This window comes from Phragmites australis, chromosome 16 (assembly GCF_958298935.1).
Source record: "Phragmites australis chromosome 16, lpPhrAust1.1, whole genome shotgun sequence".
In the NCBI taxonomy this organism is placed as follows: domain Eukaryota; kingdom Viridiplantae; phylum Streptophyta; class Magnoliopsida; order Poales; family Poaceae; genus Phragmites; species Phragmites australis.
The window spans coordinates 28,055,431-28,069,024 of NC_084936.1; the positions used below are offsets into that span (position 1 = coordinate 28,055,431).

At 41.2% G+C, this 13,594-nt stretch overlaps 1 protein-coding gene and 1 pseudogene across 1 annotated transcript; one reads left to right on the top strand and one right to left on the bottom strand.

Moving 5' to 3' along the window:
- Positions 1 to 4,923: 4,923 nt before the first annotated feature.
- On the top strand, positions 4,924 to 5,944 carry LOC133896430 (uncharacterized). Its single transcript, XM_062337038.1, has 2 exons — positions 4,924 to 5,528; positions 5,650 to 5,944. Exons 1-2 carry the CDS (start codon positions 5,235 to 5,237, stop codon positions 5,701 to 5,703), a joined length of 348 nt encoding a protein of 115 aa, XP_062193022.1. The 5' UTR covers positions 4,924 to 5,234; the 3' UTR covers positions 5,704 to 5,944.
- On the bottom strand, positions 5,704 to 11,389 carry LOC133895205 (phytochrome a-like; annotated as a pseudogene).
- Between the last annotated feature and the right edge of the window lie 2,205 nt (positions 11,390 to 13,594).

A 13,594-nucleotide genomic window follows, 5' to 3' on the forward strand; every position in this document is an offset into this window, starting at 1 on the left:
TCAAATCACAATTGATGATGCACTATTGTATCCCGATTTAACATGTATCCTACTAAGTTATAAAAATATCTATCAAAATGGTTTTCATATCGAAACCTATGGTGACAACAAAGAGGAATATCTCTTTATTAAAAAAATAATGGATATGCCAAACAAATACTAGAGAAAATTCTCTCTTTATCTTTATGATTGTACTACACATAAATCAAACCCGTACCACATGTTGTGTATAAGTTAATTTTTTTAGAATGTTGACCCATTCTAAATATGGCATGACCGCCTTGGTCATCCCGGCGTTGGGATGATACGGAAAATTATCGGTAATTCAATTGATCATAACATGAACACTGTCAAATTCCTATAATCCTCGATTATATGTGCATTGCATGTGCCACATGGAAACTGATTTTAAGCTCTTATCTTAAAATCCGAGCTGAACCATTAAAATTCCTTGAACACATTCAAGGCGATATATGTGGTCTGATCCAATCATTAACTGGACTATTCATATACTTCATGGTTCTAATTGACATATCTACACAATGGTCACATGTGTGTCTTTTATCCACACGAAACCATACTTTTACCAAAATAATTGCTCAAATTATTAAATTACAAGCAGATTATCCTGAACATAGGATACAATCCATTCTAATGGACAATACATCTGAGTTCTCCTCACGTGTTTTCAATGATTATTATATGGCCCTAGGAATTCAAGTTCAACATTCAGTATCATACATCCATACTCAAAATGGTTTGGTTGAACCTGAATCTCTCATAAAGAAAGTCAAGCTCATCGCACAACCATTATTACATAATTGCAACTTTACTAACTTCATATTGAGGTCATGCAGTCTTACACACTGCTGAAAGCTTGGTTACATTGTATATGTACCGATCTCACCACCGCAGAGTACATCAATGTACCCACATAAAAAATTGGGGATCTACGTGGGGTATAACTTTTCGTCAATGATAAAATACCCCGAGCCTCTCATATGGGACCTATTTACAACTCGATATGCTGACTACGTATTTGATGAGGTCCATCTCCCGACATTAGGGGGAGATTTCAAGTACCATAAATAATGCCACAAAATCAATTGGAATGCCATCGTCATTTTCTCCTTAGATCCACGCACTCAAGAATCTAAACTACAAGTTTAGAAAATCATACATTTGCAATATATTACAAATAATCTGCCAGATGCATTTACTGATAATAAAGGTGTCATCAAATCCTACATTCATGCTAGGAATATGTCGGAAAGAGTAGATGTACTAAACAAAACCACTCAACTCCCAAATCAAAATAAGAAGGGGAGAAGTATGGACAAAAAGGATAAAGCTTCTTGCAAGTTACCGCGAAAATATTGGAATCCCTCCTCCAAAATAGTAAATACAAATCAACTTCAAGTTGAACGACACCCAAGGCTTTTGGATACTATATATCTAGTGGATGATCAACATCTATATCCCAGCTCAACCATGTACACAAATATTGATGTTGAGATATCAGAACACCCCAACTCCATCGTAATGGGAAATCATGATGGGTCAGAAAGGTAGATAAAATTTCCATCAATTCTATTGATTCTGGAGAATTTGACTGAAAGACTACAATTATTGACACTTACTTCTCGTCAAAGATTGCAAATGACCTTCAAAATGATCCAGGCCTCAAGACCATGATAGAGTACAAGCGCTCAGACTAGACACAATGAAAGAATACAATCCAAATATAATTGCACCTGCTCTCCAGAAGGGAGGTATTTACATCAGTAATAACTACTCATCGTAACATCTTTCATGTGGGATACAAGTGGGTTTTTGTCCACAAACGGAATGAAAATAATGAGGTGGTGAGGTATAAAGCGACTTGTAGCACAAGGATTCACGCAGAGACCCAATATTGATTTCAATGAAACATAGTCTCTAGTAATGAATGGAATCATATTTCAATATCTAATTTCAATGGCAGTTCAAAATCTCTATCTATATAGTTGATGGATGTAGTGATCGCATACATATATGAGTCACTTGATCCGGACATATATAGAAGTCCCCGAAGGACTAGACATTCTGAATCCAAACACAAACTGCAATATATATTATGTAAAGCTTTAAAAATCACTATATAACTTAAAGCAGTCGGGAAGAATGTGGTATAACAGACTAAAAGAGTTCCTTCTAAAAAGGTACTCTAACAATGATTATTGTCTATGTGTTTTCATAAAAAAGTCCTTAGTAGGATTTTCCATCATCTATATATATGTCGATGATCTGAATATCATTAGAAATACAGAAGATATAGATGAAACATGCAATCATTTAAAGACGGAATTTAAAATGAAGGAATTAGGTAAAACCAAATTTTTCTTAGGTATACAACTTGAGCATCTTCCTTCAAGTATTCTAGTACACCAAGCCATATATACCTAGAAATTCAATATGGACAAATCATATCCATCCAAGACTCCCATGGGTGTTCGATCTCTTGATATGGAGAAAGATTTATTTAGACCACGGAAAGAAGGAGAAGAGATATTAGGACTCGAGGTCCCTTATCTCAGTGCTATTGGAGCACTTATGTATCTTGCAAATTGCACTAGACCTGATACCGCATTTGCAGTAAACTTACTAGCTAGGTATAATGGTGCTCCAACTAAACGTCATTGGGTAGGAGTCAAGAATATCTTTCGATGTCTCCAAATCACCATAGATCTTGGTCTTTTCTTAAAAAAAAACAATATATGAATATGATTTGTTACAATGATGTTAGTTACATATAAGACCTCCATAATACCAGATCACAGACAGCCTCCATGTTCTTATACAATGGAACAACTATTTGTTGGAAGTCTTCAAAAACAGACTCTAGTGACTACACCACAAATCATTCTAAAATAATTGCATTATATGAAGAATCATGTGAATACATGTGGTTTTGCAGAATGATAAATCATATACAACAATCATGTGATATTGGTTCTATTGAATCACCAACCATTATCTATGAAGATAATTTTGCATGCATTGCTCAAATACAAATAAGTTATATAAAGATCAATATAACTAAACATATCATCCATAAAATATTCTATCCTCATAAATTATAAAATAATGGGGAGATATAAATCTTACAAATTGAATCATGTGATAATCTCGTTGATTTATTCACTAAGTCCTTACCAACTTCCATATTCAAAAAATGTATTCGTGAAATTGATATGCGACGACTACGAGAATTACAAGGTTTAAGGAGAGTTGATCCCTGAATAATAACTTATTCTTATTATATTACACTCTTTTCTTTTATGAGTTTTTCATATACGATTCCTCATATAAGATTTTTAATGAGATAATATCTACTTTTTTCTCCTATTTTCTCAAATGGTTTTTTGAGGTTAATATGATCTATAGATTATAGTTATTGTTCTCTAAACTTATCAATGAATTTTTCTATTTAGGTTTATCATATGAGCTTTAATAAAATGATAACTAATATATGCTATATCATTTTCTTATTATATTCTTCCTTATTGGGTGTTAAAGGAATTTTAATAGCATATCAATATATTATTTTCTCCTCATATTTTCGTACAGGATTTTAGATGAGTTTCACAATAAATTTACAACTAAAATAATTGATCAAAGAAGAGTATTACGAACCATCATCTAAAGAATAAACCCATATAATCAATTAGCAAGCTAACTACCATTAACAATTACTAATGGGGGGCACCCGTTGGGGCACAACTGACCTCCCTAACAGTGTTTTGCCAGTCCTTTCTTGTGCATATATTTGTAAATACTGTTAATGAATGAATACAAGTTTTCACTCTATAATCTCTTTGCTTCCTATTCTACTGTTCATTATAATTCTACTCACAATAATTAGGCTAGCTGGGGTATCTCTGCTATCTAAATGCGGTCGTATTTGTCTCCTCCACGGTAGTCCACGTCAGCATCAAAATTCAACCGCTCGATTCACCTAATTCGCAATATGGGCCGTCTGATACAGATCTACCAGCATCCAATTGCTAGCAGTGTTACCTAGACACCCGTGTCCAGATTTATTTGCCGAACGGATAATGTGAATCTCTACTATCTAAATGCAGTTGTATTTGTCTCCTCCACGGTAGTCCACGTCAGCATCAAAATATCAACCGTTCGATTCACCCAATTCGTAATATGGGTCGTCTGAAACGGATCTACTAGCATCCGATTGCTAGCAGTGGTATCTAGACACCGGTGTCCAAATTTACTTGCCGAACGGATACCGTGAATCTCTACTATCTAAATGCGATCGTATTTGTCTCCTCCATGGTAGTCCACGCCAGCATAAAAAATATCAACCGTTCAATTCACCCAATTCATAATATGGGCCGTCTGATATGGATCTACCAGCATCCGATTGCTAGCAGTGTTACTAGACACCTGTGTCCAAATTTATTTATCAAACGGATACCCCGAATTCGTATCGGATTCTTAGTTGTATTTCACGTGTCTAAATTTTCTTTACCAAACCAAATACTCGAATCCGAGTCGGATTCTGACACCCGTGTCCGTATCCAGGTAACACTGATTGCTAGCGAACTCTCTAGATCCCCTTTCCCATCGCCATCGTCTTTTGCTTCTCCATAGGTGTTGCCCGCCTTCGCTTGCAGATAAGGGTGCTTGGCTAGTGTCCGATCCTGCCTATCTTGAAAGCAAATTTTATAAGATCTTGTTTAGAAAGATTCTCATGAGATTTTATCTATACTATCTATCTTCTGATCCAACGATTAAATTAAGAAAGAGAAAGAAAAAATAAAAATATATCATCATAAGAGAAAAATCTTTTATAGATAAATTCCTATAAAACTTACTTCCGGCTGCCTGCGTCAGCTTCGTTGCCTCTTCTCCGCCTCATTCCTCTCCACCGGGGTGGTCCATGTCAGCATCAAAATGTCAACCGTTTGATTTGCCAACCTCGTAATATGGACCGTCCGATACGTTGAACTGGGTCTACCGCCCAGTCCACCAGCATCCGATTGCGCCGCCGCCTCTTCTCCACCGGATCCGAGCTGCGCTGCCTCAACCGGGAGGAGGACGCAGTGGCGGGGGCAGGACACGTTTGCCCGCACCTCCACGCTGCGTCCGCCGCATACACGCGTCTCGACAGGTCGCCGCCTCCGTGCCGCCCTCCCCGTCCCCCCACGACGCGCCACCGCCGGATCGAGCCTCGCATGGTCCTCTCCCCCTCGTCGTCGTCTCCCTCTCGTTGCTCTTGGCCTCTTCCTCACCCGGCGCATGAAGAGGCGGTAGCCATGTCGCTCCGAGCGATGGAGCTCCACTCTGTGAGACGTGATGCTGTGGGGAAGTGGCCGTCGCCGTGCTGCGAACAAGGGGCTCCGCTCGTGCGGAGGGCCGTGCCGCTCGCAACACCGGCCATCGAATCCAAAGGAAGCTGCTCGCTAGGGCTTAGGGGCAGCGACTGCAACAGAATTAGCTCTTCGGTGGTTGTGTGGCTTCAATCAGAGGTGGTGGTTCCTTCCTTCTCATTACCATCACTTCCTTTTTTTCCTTTTAAAAAAAAGTTGTCTCCTCTTAAGAATTTCTACTCTAATCCAATATTCCCGTTTTATGTCCGATTTTGTGCAGATTTTAAATGGAGCGCGCTTTAACCACAAGATGGATTCCGACCTTGGAAAATGACTAGACTCGGTGTTCATCTGCAGCAGGTATACCATATGGGTTATTTGATTTTTGCATTTGCTGCATGTTTGTTAAGATAGCTCAACATAGAATGGAATCGAAAGTTAGAACTCAGTTCATAACGGTTAGTTAAGGGAGATAGCAAGTGCTATGTACATTAGCCATGTTTCCCTATGTTCCCGGAACTATTTGTGCTGAGGAATGCTGATTGCTTCTGGCTTGCAGAGCCTTTGGGTGTGTAGTTGCTCTGTTCGTCATATGTGAATTTGTGTCCCTGGTTGTCCTGGTAGCATCACTTTTTTTGCCTTTCAGAGATGGATTTGATTTTTGAAAAATCTGACATGCAAAAGAAGTTTTCTTTTGGTTTTGGTTGCCGAACTTGTAGAATGTGCTGGTCTCCTCTTTATAGTTACCTTTTTACCTTTTCTTCGCATACAAGGCAGCCGCTTTATTTTTTTTGGCTTACAGTGTATATAAAAAAACTCTTTATGTAACGCTCACTACTTTTGTGACCTATGTGATTCAATGTGATTTATCTATATATACATGTGTGGTGAGGGCTCACATTCTTTTGGCTATCTAGCAATTTTCTATTTCCCTTTTCTTAGACTAACAGTAATGATATCAATCAGCTTTAGGTAAGCTGTTAGGATGCATGCTAGCAGAGCTGTTTAATCTTTGATGTGCTCAAACCATATGGAAGATCATGCAGCAAGGGAGAGAGAAAAAAAATGAAAGAAAGGATTCATAAAGGTCCAGCACTGTTTTTTTCCCTAATATTTTGGACGTATCTATATCTAAAGTTTAGGACTGTTGAAGATAGCTGTGTCCCTTTGCTGCTTTTCTGCACTGTATTGTTTGTTTGTGGCTTAGTATAGCTAATTGTTTTAAATGGTAAACCCCTCTAGTGCGTTCAAGAAAAATAAGAAGAGCTACCCAACTAGCAACTGACTGTAACAAAACAAACACAGCGTGTTACCTTAGCCCGTTCACAAGCTATTTTACGTACTAGTTGATAACCACTTGTTGCGCTGGCTTCTGGAGCAGAAGCAAGTTCAGCAGTGAGGATGAAGGTTGACATGCCAGCTTCCCTTAAATGATGGACATCACCATTCATGAGCCTCAGAAGGTTTCCAGAAACAAGAAGGCTCAATACCTCCTCTGATTGCTCTCTATTGTCCTCATACATTTCTGACAATATCTCTGCTGGGACTCATATGCCCCTGGTGCTTGATCCTGAAAACCCATGAACACAAGAGTGACTTTAGTTTAAGCATTCATACTCTATGACTTCCTTGTCAAAAACAAGCACATGCATGCAAATATGTATGGCTAGGGTATCTAAGTTCCATGTCGATGAGATGAAGGTTTCCCCCAATGCTCTTAGTTTTGAAGAGATCTCAACAGAACCTCCAACAGGAGAGAACTTAACTGAAATGAACAGGAAGTTAGAATTTGCTGTAGTCGAATACCGCCCCCATAAAATTTTTTTGCTTCATAAATCTCTCCGGCAGGTTGTAAGAGACTCTGGTCCCTTTTCCTTGGCAAACTATCAGTCCGTGACTCGCAGCAGCCATCACCGCGTCTTGCAACAGAAATTCAACCATCCCCAAATCCAAGCAACTTGACCTGTGGACACAATGATAGATAATTATTAAGTTGATAGCAACTCATAAATGTAAGCTTGAGTAATAAGTGAAATTGAAACACAGAGCAACATAATCGACCTACTATGTCTGAGAACTGTCAAATGACAAAGCTAGATGTAAGTAAATGCAAGAAACTAATAGAACAACTTAGAAGATTTGGTAAGAATAAGACTTCTCGGTAATGTTATCTTGATCTAAGTCGGCAAGTATCTTGTTTAGCTGGTGATGACAATTGTCTGCGACACGGACCTGCCTCATCTGCTCTTCATCCAAACCTGTGTTCTTCAGTGCGTCCATAGAGTAAATCATACCAGAGAGAGGTTTGTTGATGGCATGTCGCATGTAGGAGAAAGCCTTCAACTTTTTTAGCGTTGTCTGCTCCGAGGCTTGCTGCACATGTAGTGCATGCTGCAGCTCATCACTAGGAACATGAATGAAACTGAATATGCCAGCGACGACACCATCTACATTTACTTTTCTGTTCACTGACAGAAGACACTCGATGCACTTCCCATTTCGGTCCAAGAAGCCAAATGGGGCCTTTCCTGCTTCTTCACTGGCTAACGCATTGTTGATAATGCAAAGATGTACAAATGCATCTTTATTCTTCAAAAGGCAGGAAGCATTGCTACTGTCAAAAACTTCAGCAAGGAGCATCTTATCGATCACCTCATCTCTGTGCCACCCAGTAAGCTTGGCCATGGCTGCATTCCACTCAGTGACTCAGCCAAATACAGGAGGAATGAGTGGGTTTGGGTTGCGAGGCATTCACAACCAAGATAACAGGACCATTATCCCTTTTGGGACCATGAGTTTTCACCTAAAACCGAACTTCTCTTCTCTGCCTGCTCAATTGATGAATTTATATCTAGAAAGCAATGCACAATACTGCCAAATTATTGACTTTTTGTTTGTGAGGGGTTGAGTATTAATTGTAAGCATGAGGATCAAATGTAGCAGATAACAAGCCAGGTGCTAAACACGGTTTTTGTGGAAAATAATGATAGATAGCGATATTGAATAAGCATAGACTAACAAACACTAGGAAAATAGACTAAGGCAGCTAGAACGAATCCACACACCCTGCAGAGCTAAGTATAGCATCCTCTGGACAATTGATACAGAAGATTCTTCCACAAGCATAAGTATGTGTCTTCCTATAGCCTCATCAACCCTCAACCCTGTCAATTCTGCTGTCTTTTGGTTCCATCCATTGACCAATCCATTGCCATCTACTGCCAATATCGGAACAGTTGCTGTTTCCATCAGGCGGGCCATTTCACTTGTCACCACCTGCAATTCAGCAAGCCCATCGAGTTTGAGATCACCAATCTGGTTATCCAAACCAGATGCCTTGGCCGGCTTGATGGCATCATTCAGAGTACCCCCTCAGGATAAGTTGCAGCGAGTGAATAGCATCCATCTCGTAGTCATTCCAGGGCAAACTCTTCAGCTTGACAACCTCAAGGAATGCCTTGAAGGACAACCTAGGGTTCATCCTCCTGTTGTCATCCTTATCAGATGGATCATGCTTCGCACCTCCCCATTTTATTTCAGCAGCTGTGTGTGATCTGAACCACAAAAGAATATCCTTGGAAGTGATCTTAGCCACTGCCATTCCACAAATCATGTCTCCAAGGGAAGCAGCTTCTGGATATCCAGCATCATGGAGGCTATCAGTACTCAAGCCAGTGGAATCCCTATGAACTTCTGAAAGCCACATGGCGATTTCACGTATCTGAGACTCCGTTGGAGCAGTACTCAGCCGCCATACTTTGTCTCCATACATCAGAGCAGCACCATCACGCCTAACTAGGTCCATGATATTTGGACTCCCAGATATAATACTCAGAGGAGACGCCTCCCTAAACAGCATGTCAGAGAGCATAGTTTGCATAGGCAGAATGCTTTTCTCTTGTATCTGCTTTTCCAATTCAAACTCCTTGTTTACGTTGACAGCAAACACTTGCGCTAAAAATTCACAGGCTTACCGCAGTGGAAAGGGGACATATCTGGGGCTCTAATGGTGGCAAACAATGAGACCCCACAGTTTCTTCTTCTGCTTCATCATCCTCTTCATTTTCATTAACCACAACAGCCATGACAAGGGATGCAATCGAGTTCATGTTCTCCATATACTGAAGGTGACAACTATGTGGTGCTCTAAGAGTTGAACCACACAAGCTGAGATCAATGGAGAGTGCCTCATCTTCAATAATCTTCACGGATTTCGCATGACAATCACAGATCATTCGGACTTTGTTCTTCATGAAAAGAAACCTGGCAGCTTGAGGGATATCAGTGGCCGGATAGTGCAGGACAAGATAAGGGAGGCTCAATACCAAGTTTCGTGATCTCAGCAAAGACCTCTCCATGCTCATCTTCATGGAACTTGTAAAGCCATAACCCTGTAGTAACCTGTAAGGTCGAAGACTTCCTTAACCACGGTATTGCATAAGACCTCCATGCTTCCACCTGGCAGTGACTGGATCTTGGATATTGCCTTGGCGCTTTGGCGGCAAGCTTGTAAGACTGCAAAGCCCCAGCAGCAGTGGCAGGAAATTCTGTAGGCTTCACAGGTTCAAAATCTACCACCAGACAACCAGTTGCCCTATGAACAATGGCATAGAATGGCTTGCCTGAGGTCTTGCATTGAACCAGGACAGGATTCAGCAAAGAAACATCAGCAAATCTTACTGCCGTCTGCAGTGCTGTGGCACCAGGGTCAGTGAAAAGGGAGCTCACATTGGTGCCAATTCCTAGCTTTGGAGGATCATCAACATTCGGCACTGCATGGTTGACCGTTATAAGCATTTCTGGTGCATTCTCACTGAATGCAATGTCCTTGAAGCTCTTCTCATCAAGAGCCAACAAGCAACCGAAGGTTTGTATTAGCTTTCCTCTCTGAATATGCTGCAAATAGGCTATGACCTTCTCCGAACGGCCTTGTTGCTCAGGTGGAGTGGCCCGCTGCGCTTCAACCAACTTGGAGTAATCAAAGGAATCACCAGATTCTTCATACTCTGCATTGAGATCAGCATCAAGGATTGTTTGCGTTAATATCCTTGCCTGGGAGCTCTGTCGAGTCCCGCTCTGTTTTTGTGGTTCACTCTCCTAGCTTCCTCTCGGATTAGGCCCCACTTGTAACACAGCAATTGGATTCGATCATTTGGAGGTCCCACAAAATTCATGCATTCTAAACGGACTGTACATATCTACCTATTGTAAATAATTCACGAAAACATCGATATTGTAGGTTCATTATGGCCCAACAAGTTGAAAACTCGAACCACTTCTCGAATTGCCTTTTTTCTGCCAAAGAGAGAAACAAAAGGAATCAAAGATGATTTGCTATTAATTACTGATAGATTTCACGAGCAAATTGATACTATGTTAAGGTACCATACTAATTGCCTAATTAAACTCTCATGTTCATCTCGACCGAAACGCATGAGCAGTAATTCGGAAAATTCAGACCAAGTGCACTGATGAAAGCGGCGGTCGACTGACTGGAGGCAGCGTGCCGCTAGTCCGGTAAGATGCATAGGTGCTTCTTTGACCCACATAGAGTGATCAAGACCAAACATATCAAAATAGCTCTCGCATATGCTCTTCCACAATTTAGGATTATCCCCATCAAATTTCGAAAAATTAAGCTTCGACAACTTGGTGAAATGGTGAAACGAACTAGCTGATCGAGGTGTGAATTCAGAACTTGGAATGTAAGGGAAGGGTTGGGCTGGATGTGGATCACTGGTATCTTTGACCTAGAGATGCGAAAGGGTAGTCACCAACCCAAACACATTCTCCCAGTGGTCTTGTCGCACGCGGTGACCATGAGGGTTGTTGGTTGGTTCTTCGGCAGGTGGCCGCGCGACAACCATCTCCGGGTGAAGGAAGATGCCCAGTGACGCATGCACCGAATCGAGCACCATCCAATCCATGTGCTTGCGGAGGATGCTGATCTCAAGTCGCAGATTCTCCACGACGGTGTCGATCTGGGGCTTCCACACATCAAATCGTGGTGGAGATGTCATCGATCTTCCACAGCTTGTCGCCCAACAAAGTCTCGACGCCGTTGAACCGTTGTTCGACGGCCTTGAATCGATCGTGAAGTGCATCGAGGATGCGCTTTGTCTGCCGATCCATGGCGCCGAGCAATTTCTGGTAGCAGTGAAATGGTGGTGGGAATCTAAAGTGGCGAAGACGAGGTCTCTGATACCTGGTTGTTAAGGTACCATACTGATAGCATAGAGGATAATTGGAGGTAGTTTGGAGGAGGAAGAATTGATCAAGAAGAACAGTTCAGAGGTTCAGGATTTAGCAGTTTAGAGAGAGGAACAGAAGCACATCCATCTACAAACTTGCCTCTCCTCTCTGTCTTGCCCTCTCATATACGCCACAAGCCGAATTGGGCCTCAACTAGCCCAGCTAGGATCCGAAACATTGGGATTGGGCCTGGGCTGTCTGTTGGACCTTCTGGGCCCAACCACGGTTGTCTTCTTCCTTTTGCTGGCGTCGTCTAGTCAGCATCGCTAACATACTACGCCGAGACCATCACGCCCGCCGCTCCTCCTCCGGTCATCTCCTATTCCGCACGCGACCATCCTCTCCGGGCTAGCCTCCCATTCCATCCCCGCGAGCGCCGCATGCATGAATATGATAGCCCATGGCACCGGTCGCTACACCTTCCCGCTCGCCCTCAAGGACAAGGCCCAGGCCGAGCCCCCCGCGTCCAGGTTGCGGCTGCAGCTCAACGCGGCCGCCGCCAAGCGCGACCTTGCGCGCCACCCCTTCACCGAGAGCGCGCTGATCAGCGGCTACGCGAAGAGCGGTGACCTGGGCGCCACTCGCAGGGTGTTTGACGAAAACCGCACCTGGGCCTCGGTTCGCAGCATGCCGGCCATAGATTTCTACTGCTCGATCAGTTGACAAGGTTCAAGGCGGTGATGGAAAAGATCGTGTGATGATCACGTTTGATGGGAAATCTGAACATATGATGTCAGGGCCTTTTCACACCTGCAGAAATCTCAACATATGGAGCCACCGTGTAGCAATGTATTGTCTTATACTCCTTCAACCGTTCAGAAATAGTAAGCGATTTTTTCTGAAAAAATCAAATATTCTATACTTTGACTAATATTTAATAAATTATAACAATATCTAGTATATAACATTATATAACTAGATTCAAAATTTAAAATAATTTCACACTATAGATTTTATAATTATAAATGATATATTTTATGAGAAAATTTTAATTAATATCTAACTAAAAGAAATAGATTACTATTTGTGAGGGGAGTACATTTTTGGGCTTGGAAAAGGACCTAGCATGCCTTTTCCTAGTCCGAATAACTGTATTGGCCGCTAAAAGCTGGTTCCACCCTTTCTAGCTTTACAGGGTAGATCGACAATAAACACATGATTGTTGGACTGTATTTGATAGTGGTGGAATAATAAATAATAAAAAGGTAGTTTGCTTATTGTGTCCTCCAATTGTACGGAAACCTGGTAACCTTTCGACATGTAACTAGAAAATAGCGCGCCGTACCACGGTCGCCGAGGCAGCAATGTGCAATAATTCTATAATATTTTGAATAAAATATTTTATATTGGAATTGTTTGATAAAGATACTCCATGATGTATATTCTCTAAATTGATATTTGCTGTAGATTATGATTAAATCCGTACCATTAGTCACAATCAGACCATAGAAATGTGACCTCTAGATTGGCTTCCAGGTTTTCAGCAAACCGAATAAGCACTGTGCTTTAAATCATGTACAGTGTGTATTGTAAATCGTGCACATCAGAGCTTGCATACTTCTAATATGATTCAGGAACAACATTAGGGACAGTGCCTTGTGGAGAAAAACTGGAAACACAACAAGCATAGCAATATATTTAACACTGTCATGACACAGCTAAATATTATACAGAAAACCAAGAAAAAGACCAGTGAAAGATAATAATTAACAATATAGCAAAATGTACAGTTTTTATCGCTAGGAAAGCAAAAGGTACATAACTACTTGTGTTGATTGCTCGATCAAGAAAAAAGGAACCACATGTGCTTGAAAACGGCAAAGTTGAAAAAGAATCTTATTTTGAATTGAAAGAAGCATGGTATAAAATAACTACATGCTCTTGGCGGCTTAGCACGCCTCGTGGCCCTTTCTTTTCGAGATTGTACCTTTCTTTTGGAGACTGTGTACCAGGGAGTTCAAAAAATGTTATCA